General features: G+C 44.8%; 2 protein-coding genes and 1 long non-coding RNA gene across 9 annotated transcripts in view; 1 reads left to right on the top strand and 2 right to left on the bottom strand.

The window, feature by feature from the left end:
• Nucleotides 1-371: 371 nt before the first annotated feature.
• Nucleotides 372-3,677, bottom strand: SLC39A2 (solute carrier family 39 member 2). 4 transcript variants are annotated; one of them, XM_036844109.1, is made up of 5 exons: nucleotides 2,458-2,782; nucleotides 2,139-2,269; nucleotides 1,845-1,892; nucleotides 1,270-1,396; nucleotides 372-1,155 (listed from the first exon to the last, which is right to left on the bottom strand). In XM_036844109.1, exons 1-5 carry the CDS (start codon nucleotides 2,570-2,572, stop codon nucleotides 764-766), a joined length of 813 nt encoding a protein of 270 aa, XP_036700004.1. In that variant the 5' UTR covers nucleotides 2,573-2,782; the 3' UTR covers nucleotides 372-763. The 4 variants fall into 4 exon arrangements, with proteins under 4 accessions (XP_036700004.1, XP_036700003.1, XP_036700002.1 ...); XM_036844107.1 differs by having other exon boundaries at nucleotides 454-1,396; nucleotides 2,458-3,677; XM_036844110.1 differs by lacking the exon at nucleotides 372-1,155 and having other exon boundaries at nucleotides 1,301-1,396; nucleotides 1,845-1,887.
• A 700-nt stretch (nucleotides 3,678-4,377) lies between these two features.
• METTL17 (methyltransferase like 17) lies at nucleotides 4,378-10,097 on the bottom strand. The gene is made up of 14 exons (XM_036844106.1): nucleotides 9,995-10,097; nucleotides 9,690-9,843; nucleotides 9,467-9,601; nucleotides 8,503-8,581; nucleotides 8,185-8,266; nucleotides 7,812-7,885; nucleotides 7,255-7,349; nucleotides 6,816-6,886; nucleotides 6,518-6,625; nucleotides 6,178-6,246; nucleotides 5,427-5,477; nucleotides 5,078-5,170; nucleotides 4,669-4,853; nucleotides 4,378-4,593 (listed from the first exon to the last, which is right to left on the bottom strand). Exons 1-14 carry the CDS (start codon nucleotides 10,073-10,075, stop codon nucleotides 4,488-4,490), a joined length of 1,383 nt encoding a protein of 460 aa, XP_036700001.1. The 5' UTR covers nucleotides 10,076-10,097; the 3' UTR covers nucleotides 4,378-4,487.
• Nucleotides 10,098-10,263: 166 nt separating this feature from the next.
• Nucleotides 10,264-15,778, top strand: part of LOC118889542 — a 35,461-nt gene continuing 29,946 nt past the window's right edge. For 3 of the 4 annotated variants that reach the window (XR_005018565.1, XR_005018564.1, XR_005018562.1), the window contains exons 1-3: nucleotides 10,264-10,344; nucleotides 10,446-10,557; nucleotides 14,867-15,042. This is a non-coding gene — a long non-coding RNA (uncharacterized LOC118889542). Of the gene's footprint in view, nucleotides 10,345-10,445; nucleotides 10,558-12,429; nucleotides 13,696-14,866; nucleotides 15,043-15,778 lie in introns of all 4 variants that reach the window. The other variant, XR_005018563.1, reaches the window with a different exon arrangement.

The raw sequence follows: 15,778 nt of genomic DNA, 5'->3' as shown, positions 1-15,778 counted from the left end.
TCAAAGAAGAGCAAGAGTGGCCCTGAAGCCACACGGGGCTCAGCGTGAAACATAGCAACCAGATGGAAATAGGCTCCATTTAGCCTTATCTCAAGAGTCTGTTGGACACTTTGTGGGAGACTGATAATAGGCACTGGGAGTGGGGTGGATGTGGTTAGCATAGGAAAAAAATCTAGATCCCTGTGGTTTCTGTTTTTAAACCTCTTCTCTCTAAATTCTGGGAACTCTGGCTCAGTTTCTCAACACCTGTGCATAAGGTGGTAGTAGGTCGTTGGAATTTCAGCAATGCTCCCATGTCTCGAGAGGCATGGCCTGCAACTGACAGAATGGCTGGGGGCCCAATTCCAGAAAATAAGACTGCATCCCACACTCACCCTTCCCGCTCTCCACTCCACCACACCTCCTGTACCAGGTGCCTCCTAGGCAACCCGGAGAAATGAAGTATAGCATGGCTGAAGGGGAAGGATAAAATGGACATTTTATTACACAACAGTAGGATAAACGGGACAAGAGTCAAATCTGGAGTGATGGTCTTTATATCAATCCTCCAGTTTATAGGCACTCAACTGAAACATCCTTTTCTCAGTTCTGCATAAGAAATGGCATCTCGCGTAGCGAAAAGCTGGGGTCCAGGTTACGGAATGATGCCTAGTGAATGTCACTTTGTCTCAGTGAAGAAATGTCAGAGGGCTAAGGTCATTTGGGAGGCATCTCTTGGGGGTAGGGAGGTCATCTTAGATCCATCAGAAAAGTCAGGTATCTCTCAGGCCCACAAGGCAATAAAGGCCATGAAAGCAAAACCGGCGGCTACACAGCCCCACTTGGCCAGAGGGGCTTCAGGACCTGCGAGCTCCCGGGGCAGAATTTCCAGGAAGGTGACATACAGGAAGGTGCCAGCTGCCATGCCTTCTAACACAGCCTGGGCCAAGCCTTGTCCCCCTTCAGAGATTCCCTGAGGCACAGCCAGCCCTAGGGCTAGGCCCACGGGGGACATGAGAGCTAACGACAGTATGGAGAGCATGGCCCAACGTGATCCAGTGCCTACCTGCACCAGCCGCAGTCCTACACCAAACACTACGAGCCCCTTGTGAGCCAGGATGGCAAGACACAGCTGCACGGTAGCTGCGACTGTTGGCTGCAGCCCCACAGCTAGACCTTCAAACACGGAGTGAAAGGAGAGAGAGAGCAAGAGGACGAGGGCTCGCAGGGGACCTCGTGATGGTGAGGGTAGAGGTCCATGGCTATGGGGTTCAAGGACATTAGCCATACCCCATTCTTGCTCCTGCACTTTTGATCTTCCAGCAGCCCCAGGACAGCACTGCAATGCCAGCGACTCCAAAAGGAAGACAAAGAAGAAGCCCAGGGAGATGATGAGCTCTCCATAGGGATACTCCATCTAGGAACAGAAAGAAGGGTTGTGAGATGGGAAAGGAAGGCAAGAAATTGCATTGGATGGACATGGGATTGGGAGACTGAAGAGAATGGGAAGTGTGGTAACAGAACGAAAAAAAGGGAAATGAAGCCAAGAGTAGACACGGACGTTCGACAACAAGAATACCAGAGGAACTAAGGGAAACAGTATCAATAGGTTTAAAAAATGGGAAAATGATATGAAGCATGTCAAAGGGTCCAGAGAAAGAATGGAAGGCTAAACAAGAGTTCTTTCTGGGGTTTCATAAGCCCAAAAGGATCGGGGGGCTCCTCTTTTCCTCCGCAATGCCACAGCTGAGGAGCAGAAGGAATTCCTGGAATTCCACACATAAATCCTCTCCAAAAGGTCTGGGCATGAAAGGCATCTCTGGCTCTCCTTACTCTCCAGGTAGGGGCTGGTGGGAGATACTTACATAAGCTGAATCAGCATCATCAGAATTCCCCTCACTGTTTGTGCTGTTCTAGGGAGAAAAAAAGCACAAATTAGACGAGGGAAAGAGCAGCTCAGCTTCCCGTCCTGTGCCTTCGGCTCCATCACTTTCCTTAAAGGCCAGTCTGACCTGTTTCCATCATTCCGCGCAAGAGCTGTCATCTTCCCTGCTGTTCCTCCTGTGTCCTTGGCTTCATTACTTTCCCCCCTTTCTACTCCTGGTTCTGTTCATCATTCTGGCCTCACAGCCCTGCAGCTCAGCAACTCTGCTGCTCACCTGTATCACCAACTTCTGGATCTCTGATTCAATTCCCTCCAAGGCTTCAGCAGTCATGTGCATGAAACCCGCTCCCAGGAAAATGCCAGCAGAAGTGCAACTCAGGAGGCTGAGGACCCGGCGATGACGACCTAATAAAAAGCAGGAGTTACAATCCAGCTGGCAAAGAGGAGATAGACAACGATGACTGAAGAGCCACAGGCAGCACCCCATGTCCCAAGCTTGGGGATGATGAGAGAATCAGAGCAAGATATCAGGATAGGGTGACAAGGCTGAGTCAGACTTAGGTTATGGGGACAAAGACGTGGTCGGGCTGTACCTGTGGCTGTAGCAGTCTGGAACCATTTGAAGCAGATGGGGAAAAGGCCACAGACCAGAGTGAGAACCAGCAGGGAAAACAGGCAGCCAATTTTTACTCCTAGTAGTGGCTCCATCCTTGTGGTACAGGGTAAGTAGAGGCCTCAGAATAACAAATGGAGTTACAATCTTGGCAGCAGGAGTGGTGTCTCAGGTGGTCAAAGCTGGAGCGTCCACTCTTCTGAGTTTCAGAAGGCTATTGGGTCTTCTTTCTGGTCTGTGGCCTATTCTTGCGCAGCCTTGCATAGAAAGCTTGCCCAGCCCCAGCTTCCCGCCCTTCCCCTACATGGAGGCCCCTCCCCTGGCTGACGCCTTCCTGAATTTAGAAATCAGAAACTCCAGACTCCCTGCCAGGCACAGCCTGGTGCTGTGTCTTCTCCTCCTCTTCAATGCTCCAACTAACCCAAGGGCTGTGCAGTCTTAGTTCTAGCCTAGGGCTGTTCTAATCCAAAACGGGAGTCTATGGTAGCTCTCCCCAGCTGTTTTGTGTTGGGGACAATCTGGTCCTGCCTCACTCAGGACATTTGATCTAAGCCTTCTATACCCTCTCTACCCCACCTCAAGTCTTATAGGTTGCTATGCTGATACCTGAACTGCACCCTTTCAGAGGGGATTTGGGGCCACTTGGGGTAAGGAGGAGGGCCTGGGAAGTGGAGCTGCCACCACTCTGTGGGAACTAGCAGAGGAGGGGGACTCCCCTATCTTGTAACCCCAGAAAAACAGCTCCAGGCATGGAAATGTCTAGAAGGAAGATTTCTAGTACTACAACATCAATACTGCTATAACTTTTGACTATGCCTGTTTCCTGATATAAATTATAGGAGAGGGACTGAGAGTTTTAAGACAAAGAAAGTTGCTCTAGCTCTGAAACAGCAAGGCCTAAGGGAAAACTGAAGGCTCCTGCCTGGATATATGAGGGTGGAGATAGATTCAGCCCTGAGGGGAATCAACTCTTGAGAGAAATGTATGAAGTGAACTCTGAGGGGGCTGAGAAAGTTGAAAGGGAAGGAGGAAGAAAAAAATAGAAGCCAAGCAGCTGCTGATTCCCCTATTCAGGTGGCCTGCCTAACAACTCTGAGACCTGTTGAGCCAGTTCTCAGGGAGTTGGGGGTGGCTTTCCCCACTACTCCAGATTATCTCAGGACTCCCTGGGAAGTCCTGGAATCTGGTGGAAGCAGCAGGGTTCTTCCAGGACAGGGTGAGCTGGAGATTTGTGTGGGAAGCATTGAAAATCTGAGGATTCTCTTCATTATAGGACAGGCCATGACAACAGACTTCTACACCTTTTAAGAATCACAAGATCCATTTCCATTCTTTGAAAACTTTTAATTGTTATTAAAACCTAAGCGAACACAGCTATATAGGGGTACTGTTGCTGAAACTCAGCCTCTGTTCACCGGTGCTGAACAGAGACGCAGAGATAGAGTTTTCGGTGAAGTATAAAAGAGTAGCTTTTATTGCTTTGCCAGGCAAAGGAGGCCACAGCAGGCTAATGCCCTAAAGACTGTGCCCTCCCTTAAGAGAGAACAGCAAGGGGTCTTATAGTTTGGAAGTGGAAAATAGGGCCATAGATAAGGATCAGGGTAGATGCAAGCTTGCATTCTTCACTTCTGGAAAATTTCAAAGCTCATGTTAGCTGCTCTCCAGACTGGTTCTGGTGGTCCTTGAGATTACTGCACGGTGACCTTTTTTCTGGAATGAACAATGCTCACAAGGGAAGGGAGTGTTAGGGAGTGTTTCCTTGGAGGAGTAAACACCAGGTGCATAGTACAATTCTAGCTAGAAGGCAATCATCTGCAAAGTGCAATTAAACAAGAAAGAAAAGCATCTGTGAGAGGATGGCCGAGTGAGCTAAAAGAATAAGGCCTACTATAATGGAGGCTATTTTAACTAGTTTTTTTGCTGTAAAAGTACCAGCACTCCCATCCTGGATACCAGGTAGCTTCAGCCTTGGCAGTCATGATAGAAGAAAACACTCATTACACATCCTTGTCAACTCTCAGGGGGATCTTGAGCAGGTGATGGAGGAAGCTCAGATGGCGTGATCACAGGTAAACGATCTCCCCAGGAGCTGACACGGGCACAGCGATACAAATCCCTATATAAAACAGAGGGTCAATGTGGGCTGCAGGTTCTTGCTACCTTCCACTAATTTTGGTCACACCCTCTATACCTGCCATGTCTGCGGGCTGTGATCACAGCATGCTGCATATGCCCATCTGGACAGCACAGGTGACAATGCACATGGCGTGGCCGTTTAAGAACAGGCTGAGTGATTCGGGGCCAGCGATTAGCCTCCTCCAGAGACCCTCGGGCAAGGATTACCATCGAGAACTTTTCCTCCTTTGGCTTCTTGTTCTAAGTTAAGGATATAGAGATGGCTTAGAGGTAAAAGACAAGGGAAAAAAAAATTTTGAACCCCATTCCTGCAGCCCTTTTCATATTCTATAAGTCATGCACATTCAGGGCCTAAAATCTCCAAGCTATTCTCTGAATTTTCCAAATCCTCCTGCCTCTGAGTCTTTTTCATTGTGCTCTCCCAGGCTATTTTCTCCCTACCACAGCATTCCCAGAGTACATACCCAGCTGAAGGGGATGGCATGGTAGGCCTGGGAAAAGCTACAGGCCAGGGGCTTAGAGGCTGTCAACTGGGGACACGGAAGTTCATGGGGACACTGTGAACACAAACAAAAGACATGAAGTAAGACAAAAGAACAGATCATAAAACTGAAAACCTAAGAGTGAGAGTCAAGAAGGGCTAGGGATAAGGGAGCACAGGAGCAGAGGGTAGGAAAGCCAGAGGAATCACTAAGAAAGAAACTGGATAGGGACACAAAGTAGTGGAGGTGGCTTAGCTTTACTCTCTTATTTTTCCTGGCCACAGCTGAGTTCAGATCTTTGCGTGCTGGGAAAGGGAGAAGTAATACTCACCGGGGCAAAGACAAAACCAGGTCGAGGGTCCAAAGGTGACTTCTCTTTTCCCTGAAATCAAAGGAAATCAAAAAAATTAGGTTGGGCCTGAGGGGTCTATTCTCATAACTCAATCTCTGCACTCAGTAAATTGAGGACTCCTCTAACATTCAATTCTGGTAATTATTAACTATGTTCTTTGAATTAAGCTGGCTGCTTCTTTAATCCTCCAAACAAAGAACTTTCTCTTTGCAGCAGGAGAAAGGCAGAAACTTGGCACATAGTATGGTGCTCTCCCTTGTCAGCAACCTCCACTCTCAAAAAGATCCCACTCTAAGACAATTAAATTTATGATTATACACTGGCTCATACTGTCCCAAAGAGATAAGGTTCTTGGCTCAGAAATGCCCTGGATCAGGGGTCGGCAAACATGTTTTTTATAAAAGGCCCAGAGAGTAGGCAAAATCTGTTTCTTTCCTAACTATTCAACTGCTGTTTGTACTGTGAAAACAGCCACAGACAACAGACATACAGCCACAGACACACAAACAAGCACAGCTCTTATAAAAACAGGTGGCAGGCCGGATCTGACCCACAGGCCCAAGTTTGCCAACCACTACCCCATATCATAATGACTTCATATGCCTACTATCTTGAGAGTCATCCTCACCATTGTATGACAGAGTCCCTTCAGTTTTCACAGGCGTGCCAGTAACTGGTGAGAATAGGTGGGGTATGGAGGGTAAGGTGAAAAAAGGAGAAAGAACCTTACGTTAAGGACCAGGTCCCTGGCGTCCATGAGAAGGGAGTGTCCAGCTTTTGTTCCATTCTCCACCAATACCTGATTACAAAAGGGGAAAATAAGAAGCCCCAAATTACACGAAAACATAAATGTCAGTAGCTCTGTAAGAACATTCCCAGATGGAATAGGGATCCTAAAAGAAATGGGCATTATATATAAGATGTGGATGGAGACCCTAAAAGAAGGACAAAGGGATCTATGTAAGAGAAAAATGGTCAAGAATGAAGACAAGCTCCAACGGGGAGAAGGAAAGGCATGAAACCCATGAAGCTACTTTAAAACTTGAAGGGAAAAAGGGGTTTCTACTCACCAGAAAATGACCTGTCTTGCGCCACAAGGTTTGGACTACGTCAGTCCGGTTGGCCTTGCTGGGCAGTTCACTGAGAGAAAAGGCTGATACCACCACATCGAATTGTACCTGGTGCACAGGACAAGGAACATGGCAGACCTGACATCTCCCTCTTCTAAGAGTACAACAAAGGTCTATCCCACTAAATTTCTTCTGCTTTCTTTTATTTTCTAACACTTAATGCTAGGTTGCAAAGCCAAGGCCACAGTTTTCCATGTGCACACTCCACATTTAGCATACTTTACACATCGCCACTTGCCTTGGGTGATACAGGTAGAAACTGTCTGAAAAAGACACCTGGCACATAAGGCATCCCAGATCCTGAACCACCTGTAGAGGAAAATAGAGATGTGGCAACTATGAGTGTACAGGTGTAAACTGAAGTGACATTCCGATAAGAAACATGGCCCCGAGAACAAAGAAAAACGCTAGCTGAGGGTGAGATGCAATAGAGTAAGCAACTATAAAAAAGGGCAGAGAGAATACTGGGTCACCTGTCCTGTTATTCTTACCCTACCCATTCACAGTCCAACAAAGGTCTCCAGCATCTTCTGCTGGACTATTGTATTGGAAGATCAGACTCATTTTTAACTTTTAGCCCTCTCCTCTACTCCCCAATAAAAGACCCTCTCTTGTACTCCTTTGCTTTTTTAACTCCTTCAACTTTGGAAAAGCCCTTCCTTATACTTTGTCCTCACCTTTCAGTAGCTTTTCTGCCAATTCCAACATGGCTGCTGAGCTGTCCACGCACATATATTCACGTAGGCTCTGGCCCCAAGTACTATGAGCAGCCCTAAAATGGCAAAAAGTAAATCGCCAGTTCTCATGACAGAGTCATCCCTACAAGAGACCCCTCTGTTCCCAACCCACCCTTGGAGAAACAGAGTGCTATGTTAAAATAGTTGGAAAAACTAATAGTGTTATTTTCTTATTTCATTTACAACTCCTTAAAAAAAGGCAGACTCAAAAACTATTTGTGCACAAAACAATCTTGATAATATGTAAAACCTCTACCCTAGACTAAATTCCTTTCCTTTTTTATCCTTCTAATCATGGATCTTTTTTTCACTTGACATTTCTTTATGTTCTGGCCCTAATCCATATACCTTCTCATGCCTTGTCTAATCTGAGGGAAGAAACATTCCAGTCCCCAACTTTCCTATTCTCCCTCTGGTTCTGCAGGCTCTTGATATTGACGTGGTGTAAGCATGGCTCTCTAGAGCTAGAATTGACAGAGAAAGAGAAAGATACTCACCAGGTGACAGAGCCAGTACCTGTGCCAAAGTCCATCAAGGTTTGTGGCTGGAACTCTGGAAGTCGAGCTTGGATCTAAAGAAATATACAACACCCCACAGTGGGGAAAGTAGATGCTTGGTCAACATGAATTAGGGGACCACAACAGAGAAAATGAGATATGAATGCCTTTTAAGATTCAATGTAAATGCTTTATAGAATAGAAAGCTCTTAAAACAGTGCTTCTAAACCTTTCTTGGGTCAAAAATTCCTTTCAGAGAATAGAGAACCTCCTAAAAAAAAAAAATATGCACATGCAACGTCCCAAGTATCCTACCCCAGAAGACTACTTTATGAATAAGGGAACTGACGGTAGGAAACTGAGCGAATTTCACCTCATGGAATGCCCTGGAGACTGCTGCAAAGCCACCATCCAGTCTTGCTGCCATATACACCAGGCTCAGTCCCTCATTGTAGCTGCCAGAAAAACCAGAGAGTCATACCACTGGGAAATAACCTCTATCCCGTAGCTACCCTCTAGACTTTTAGGAAATGAAATCTTTGGAAAGGGCTCTTCCAGCTCAACACTTTCACTTCTCAACACAGAAGAGTCCTAGGGAGGCTTACAAGCCAGGGCGCTTTTTCAAACACAAAATTGTGTAACTGTACTTCCCCAAGTCTCCTTCTTCTGCAGCCCTTCTAGTCTCCCTTACCTCAACTCTTGCCAATGATAGGTAGTTCTACGCAGAGCATGCAGCACTTCTCCACAAAGTTCTTCCATCTGACATGAGTCTGGGGTGAGAACAAGGACTGGAAGTGAGGACCTAGGAAGAACAGGGCTCAGATCCAATATCTGAATAGACTGCCTGCCCATTCATCCCCAATTCCCACCTGGGAAAAGCCTCAAAGCTTAAGAGAGAAGTCAAACCTAGAGAAAAGTTTCAGGTAAGAATAACAATGACCACCACCACCACCAAAGTGTAACAGATAGTATATTTCCTCTAACAGCAGTTTATTCAACTCAACCAACTCTATCCCACAGGTGTGTTCTATATTAAAAGGAGGTGTAACAAAAATTTAAAGGCTAGGATAAACACAGTATTTTGTGGATTTCTTCACTTTCCCAAAACTTAATATTGTGACGTCTCCAATGCTCCTATAGGGAGGAAAGGGGCTTGAAAAACTAAAGTCTCATGATTGTGTTTTGTTCAATACTATCTTATCTACCGAGCACCTACTATGAACCAGATGCTATGAGAAGTTCGGGGAATACAAGATGAATAAAAGGCAGGTTCCTTAATAAGAGACAACTCATAACCATAAAAATAACCCGATAAATTATTCTCCTTTCCCTGTAGTGGGTTTTAGTACTGGAGACGAACTTTATTTTACTTGAACAAAAACTTAGATGGTCTTAATCCAGTGGACTTGGAGGACAAAACCAAAGATCTAAGTTTTGACAGGATACTGAAGCACTCACTGACCTTTACTCAAGCCCCAAGCGCAATCTCTTAAATAATCTGTCTTCTCTTAGTAAGGCATCATTTTAATAACTGCTCTCGTGAGAAAGTCAAATAAGAAATTGCAGTATCTATTTAAGAGATTGCGAAATTATTTCTTGCTCTTCATTTCCCTCTGTTTTTTCAATTTGGCCTACTCTTTATTCTTAAGCCCTACCTGCGTTTTCCAGGAATTTTTTCTCAAGATGGACAGCCCGTCTTTGCAACTCCTCTGGCTCTACAGGTAAATGCCGGCTCCAGAGATAATTGGTCAGTGCTTGCACCTTCTTCTCCATATTGGGCATCGAGCTCTCTAAGGACCAAAAATGAAAAGTGGCATCACTTGCACGCAGGCCCAGTTTCCGCTTCTTCTCGAGCCTCCATTTCTCACCGTTACTCACCCAGCAGCAGTAACTGCGCGGCGTCAACCAATACTTGCGGCAGCCGCACGCGCGACAGCTGCAGGATGCCGGGGTGCCGGCGATGGGGCCTCTTCCCCAGGAAATCAGACTTGTTATCCACCTGGGATACGCCGGGCACGAGGGCAGCGAGAGCCTGCAGGCCGGGAAAGAAAAGCTGATTGGGGGGCAGAAAGCATGGCTGCGGACGGTGGCTAAGGAAGGGGCGGCCGAGAGCGCTCCTCCTCGGAGCGGAGCTGTTTCTGAGATCCACAGCCTCTTCGACAGCAGGGAAAGTAAGCACTCACTCGGGACTGGGGAGCTATTCCAAGGCTGCGGCGCCATCTGCCTAATGTCAGCAGATACCCTGGTCCTCTAGCGGTCGCCATGGAGCCAGAGGTGAACCGGAACCGGAAATTTAGGTGCAGTGACCCTCTCACTCGCCGCGGCGAACATCCTCCGCGGAACGTCGGCGCGGGGCAGAATCAGCCAATGAGGAGAAGGAGTGCTTGCTAGTAGCCAATAAGCAATCGATATGTAAGTCTCCTTGAAGACCGTACGTGCGCCTCAGTTCCGACGGAGCGAGCCGGAAGCGAGGTGGCCTCTACTCTGTGTTGGGATTTGTCTCCGCCTCCAGAAATCGAGAGGGCGGGAGGAGGTAGGAGCGGGCCTTTTGCTGCGGTCTCTAGAAACGCGTCAGAGACAGGCAGCGTTTCTGTTTGTATTAACTACCTGTGTTCTTTTTTTTCTCTTCTGGAGAACGCTGAAGTCTTGGGATTTTTACCTCCTGTGTGAAACGGAGAGAATGCAGTATCGGAAAGGTGAAATAAGGAAAGCCAGATTTAGGCGTCCGAATTTAACAGAATAATAGGTAATACTAGATTTAATGGGTTTTTTTTTTAAACATCTTTATTGAAGAACAATTGCTTTACAATGGTTTGCTAGCTTCTGCCCCATGTCAAAGTGAATCAGTTATACATATGTTCCCATATCTCTTCCCTCTTGCATCTCCCTCCCTCCCACCCCTCTAGGTGGTCACAAAGCACCGAGCTGATCTCCCTGTGCCATGCGGCTGCTTCCCACTAGCTATCCATTTTACATTTGGTAGTGTATATATGTCCATGACACTCTCTCACCCTGTCACATCTCACCCCTCCCCCTTCCCATATCCTCAAGTCCATTCTCCAGTAGGTCTGTGTCTTTATTCCCGTCTTGCCACTAGGTTCTTCATGGCCTTTTTTTTTTTTCCCCTTAGATTCCATATATATGTGTTAGCATACGGTATTTGTTTTTCTCTTTCTGACTTACTTCACTCTGTATGACAGACTCTAACTCCATCCACCTCATTACAAATACCTCCATTTCATTTCTTTTTATGAGATTTAATGTTTTTTGCATGTTAGTTTCTCTTAATATTAAACCAGTACTCTTAGGTAAATAGCCACCATGAGCACATTATGTGCCAGATAGTGTGGCAAGCACTTTTATATGGTACTACCTCATTTAGTCCCCACAATTCTATATGGTAGGTTACTTTAACCCCATTTTGCACCCAAGGAAGGTGAGTGTTCAGGTGGCTATTATGCCCAAGATCACAGAGCTTGTTAGGTGAAAACAAGATTTAAACCTTGGCAGTCTAAGTCTGATCGTCACCTTTAAACATATGCTCTACTGCATAATGTTGGCACTTAGAATGCAAGTTACCAAGTGCCAACTACAAATTGGCACTTGCCATCTACCTCTACAAGGATTAAATCATGAGCTGCTGCAGGTGCTGAACTTTAACACTCTCTGAAAGGAGTTAAGGGTGGAGATCAAGAATGAGGCACTCTGTGCTCTGGGAAGAACTGGCGGAGAAGACCTTCAGAGAGTTAGATATTTTCAGGAGATGATTTTTATGAGCCCAATTCTTGCATCTCCGCATATCTAGAAAAGCACTAAAATCTTTCATGGTGAAGTATGCTCCTCATGACTAGAAGTAACCTTCACGAGAGTAGCAGCAACCTTCTGCAAAACTGTGTGCTTGGGACCTCCCTGGCGGTCCAGTGGTTAAGACTCTGCGCTTCCACTGTAGGTGACACGGGTTCGATCCCTGGTTGGGGAACTAAGATCCCACATGCCATGTGGCTTGGCCAAAAAAATAAATAAATAAATAAAAAATTTTTAATGTGTGCTTGATTGCAGGTATCCCCCGCACCCCTCACCAAAATCACATATATACTGACCTAACCCCCTGCCTCTTCGGAGCAGAGCTATCTGAAATGCTGTCTCCCGGGCTATAGTCCTCATTTTGCCCCTAAATAAAACTTAATTCACAACGCTCACATTGTGCGTTTTTTTTCAGTCGACACAAGTTAACTAAGAACAATAAGCTAAATGTTCTGAAGTATTAAATTAACATGTAACATTAAAAAGAACTTACCCACTCTAACCTCTTGATTCCTATAGCAAACACATTAGTTAGCTATGGTGTATTTGAACCTTTTGGGATAGAAATCTGGTGGCTGGATGGGTAGCAGTATTGTCTTTGGTGTAACTGCAAGCGTCCAAATATGAAAATTATGTGATAAAGTATGGGGAACTATATCAGTTGGAGAGTTAAATGTCTGGTTTGCATTTGGGTTATTAAACTTTGCTTCTAATAAAGGAGGCCTTTTCATAATCTGAATGCTCCGGAAGGAGACTTAGGGGCGCTTAAGACCGCTGTTGTAAATGCCCCACTCACTGCTCTTCTCCCTTTCAGGTTCACCTTCTCTCCTCACCACCCCACCACTTTGATTCATGCTGCCACACTTAGTCTCATTTCTTGTGACACTTTGTTTTACTTTATATTGCTGGCTCAAGTGTTAGCAAGATAAACTATATCACTGTAGGTTAGCTATAGCATAAGATTGGCTATGTTATTTTTTGACATAAGGAAGTAGCAGAACATAGGGATAAAGTGCTTGGCATCTGGAGTCTGGCAGTCTGAATTTGAATTCTAGAGCAGCAAGACAATAATAGTTGCTACCTCACAGGGTTATTGGAGTGAGGATTTAATAAGATAATGTCTGGCCCAAAGTAAATGCTCAATGTGTTTATGCTATTATTATTATCATATGTATTTTGGGAACTTAAAGGGACATGATCACATTTTAATTTTTATTATGAATTCATGTCTTATTTCCAAGACAGACTTGAAAATGGGGATATTTGGGACCAAGTAAGACAAAGCACTGGAGACTGAGAAGTAATGAGCAGGAGAGCTTGGTGGTGCCTCTGAATGTCCCTCCTGCTTTTCCTTTAGAACTACCAACATAGATGTGGCTTCATGTATTTTGACACTGGCCTAATTAGGATTGTTCCCTTCCTTCGATAATACAACATCTCAAAAGCTGACATAGTTCTGAATTTATGTGTCTTTGTTCTTAAGCCAAAGTGTTGTTCATAAAAACAAAATAAAACAGAAACCTCCACATGAGCCTCCTCAGGGATCAAGGATGTTCTTAACACATCTAAAACAGTGCACATAATTTTTTGTACATTGATAATGCTTAATCAATATTTGTTGATGATGTTAATAAAGTGACATATTTGTTGCCATGCTTGGAAAATCTCAGCAGGATAGACTAGGTTGAGGAGCTGAGTCTAGTCATTTAACCAGGTCACAATCCCATAAAGCATAGATGAGCCCGTTTCATACCTAATCCATGAATTCTACCAACTTAACACTGATCATACTTTGACCTGGGTAATATTTCCAATTAGTGGCTCTACATTTAAAAAGCAGATAAAAGTGTGGAGAAACTAGACAATATTAAAGAGAAATACCACCACCACCACCCCCAATTAAGTAAAGGAAAATAAGAAAGATTCTTTGAGGAAGGTTTGGATAAGTTGGTTAGAGATGGGTAATGACCAATGGAAAGAGCTAATAATTAGATCTAGAGAAAGTCTCAGTAATGAAGATGTGAAGCAACTGGAATAATATCTTGGGAAGTTAAAGAAATTCTACCATCAAAGATCCCAAGTAGTACCCTTTTTATCACTTTCTTCATTTCTTTTTGTTGTTTTCCTTTTTAAAATCTTCTCTTAAGGCATTATTTGTTGAGTTTATTTGCATTTGTGTGTCTTCTAGATTAGTCTTTATCTTTTAAACAATTTTCACTTTTATTTGTAACTTTCCTGAATATGTCGCCCTTTTTTCTGAATTTGTTCTAATTTTGATACATGTTCTTTCATGTCTTGTATTATTTTCTTAGCTTGTTTTGAAATCATGGATTACAGTTTTAATCTGTTTTGTGGACAGGTCTATGTTGGTTTACGTTCTTAAAGAAGCAGACATTAAGATGGAATTAGATTTATTGGGAGAATGCCTGTGAGGGAAAGAGAGAGGAAGCCAGAAGAGGCAGGAGGAGCTGTCAGACTGTGATGCAGGTCTGACCTCTGTGAAAGAGGGAGGGAAGGAAAACAGGTTGGATAGGCACAGTTCTAAAAGTTTCAGCTAGGTTACTGGATGTTAAGGTGGCCATCAGAGGAGTCTTGCATCCTGAGAAATGGATCTGACTTAGTATCCCTGCTACACTCAGTCATTGTCTGAGACAGCCCATGGGAAGCGTAGCAGATTCAGAGGGTGGCAGTTGGGGCCATCGGTTAATTATGATCCCCACAGCAGGAGATCTGAGTAGTTCATTTCCACAGCTGCCCTACAGCCACACAGATCTAGTTCTCCAGATAGGTTCAAGAGACAATTCCTTCAAGCTTTGTATGGGACTCTGTTTTGGAAGAGAAACTTGGAAGATGGAGGTTAGTGGGGAAAATTATAGTCACTGTTACTGCAGTTGATCTCAGGGCTGCAACTGGCACCCATCCTCTCCCTCCTTTACTATCCATTCTCATTTCCCTTCGCCTTCAGCTATTATGTCTTATTGGCTTGTCTGGTGTTATGACCCAAACCCTTGTTCCTGAGTGGTCCAAACTCTTGATAGTCATACCTTTCTCTGGCTGACGTTGCTGCACATATACACTCACAGCTACAATGGAGCATGGGAATGCTGGGAAGCACCCAAGTAGAACACTTGGGTTCCATATGAATTCTTCTCTACTCCCATTGTGTAAAAACAGCCCTACCTCTTCCTGCTAATTAGGGTTATTTAGTCCTGATAGTATGGTAACTCCTCTTCTCATCTGCTGCTCCCTAGACCCAAGAAATCCAAAGTGTCGTGGCAGCAGCTGTAGCTTGCAGTTCAGTTAGACCCTTGATATATCCCCTGGCAAGAGTGCATCCTCTTTGGGGACCTGGACCTTCGACCCTGCAGAGCCCAGAGTTACAGAGATGAAAGCAGCATGAAATTTCTGTGGGTCAGTAGGAGTGATGGTAAGTGAAGCCATTCCTGCTTCTACTTCTTGATTACCAGATCTGTGTATTCTTCCTTTTAGGGACACAGTATCATTTAGAGGTTTCTGGTTCAATAAATGCACTGCATCCTGAAGGACCGTACCCCATCCTTTCAGAATGTTGCCTCCAAACTGTTGCTTCAGCTGTGCCTTTAGAAAGCCAGCCTGTTACCCTCCCCTCTCCTCCCCTTCCTTTCCCTTCCTTCCCCTTTTCTTCCTCTCCCTTCCTCCCTCCTTTCCTCCTTTTTTCTTATCTATCTATCTTTTTTGGACCTGGAGTGACCTTCACTTTCTCTTTTGTTTTGAAGTAAATACCAATTAACTCTTCCCATTAGTCCCTTACTTTCCTCTAGAGGTAAGTGATATTGTTGAAGTAACTTCAACAGAAGTTAGGGGAGCTCTTATGAACTGTGATTAAATAGAATGTGGTAGTTTAGCTAATTCTCCTTGGTTATAGCCCTCTGTATCTTTGATTTTACTTATCAAGCCAGCAGAGCCACCTGGTGATGACTGCACTACCTTTTCCTCTTATGATATTTGACTTCTATCTTTCCCAGATTGGATAAATAATTTATCCTCACCTGATTCACTGATGCAGGCCACATAGGAGGTCCCAAGCAATAGTCTTGATGCCAAAGGCAGGGTCATTCTTCCCCTTGCAGTGTCTGTGGTTATGATGGTAATGAAAGTGGGCTCTCACTGCGGGTATTTAATTG

This window comes from Balaenoptera musculus, chromosome 2 (genome assembly GCF_009873245.2).
Source record: "Balaenoptera musculus isolate JJ_BM4_2016_0621 chromosome 2, mBalMus1.pri.v3, whole genome shotgun sequence".
Classification (NCBI taxonomy): Eukaryota; Metazoa; Chordata; class Mammalia; order Artiodactyla; family Balaenopteridae; genus Balaenoptera; species Balaenoptera musculus.
Note: the sequence above shows the minus strand (reverse complement) of the source record. Positions and strands in the feature narration are given on the sequence as shown.

Coding starts and splice junctions, on each gene's coding strand:
- SLC39A2 (XM_036844107.1), bottom strand. CDS start 2,572: ATGGAGCCACTACTAGGAGTAAAAATTGGCTGCCTGTTTTCCCTGCTG. Junction 1,893..2,138: donor TCCAGAAGTTGGTGATACAG/GTGAGCAGCAGA, acceptor TTTTCTCCCTAG/AACAGCACAAACAGTGAGGG. Junction 1,397..1,844: donor ATGATGCTGATTCAGCTTAT/GTAAGTATCTCC, acceptor TTCTGTTCCTAG/ATGGAGTATCCCTATGGAGA.
- METTL17 (XM_036844106.1), bottom strand. CDS start 10,075: ATGGCGACCGCTAGAGGACCAGGGTATCTGCTGACATTAGGCAGATGG. Junction 5,171..5,426: donor CTGGTTTTGTCTTTGCCCCG/GTGAGTATTACT, acceptor TTGTGTTCACAG/TGTCCCCATGAACTTCCGTG. Junction 4,854..5,077: donor ATGCCATCCCCTTCAGCTGG/GTATGTACTCTG, acceptor TCCTTAACTTAG/AACAAGAAGCCAAAGGAGGA.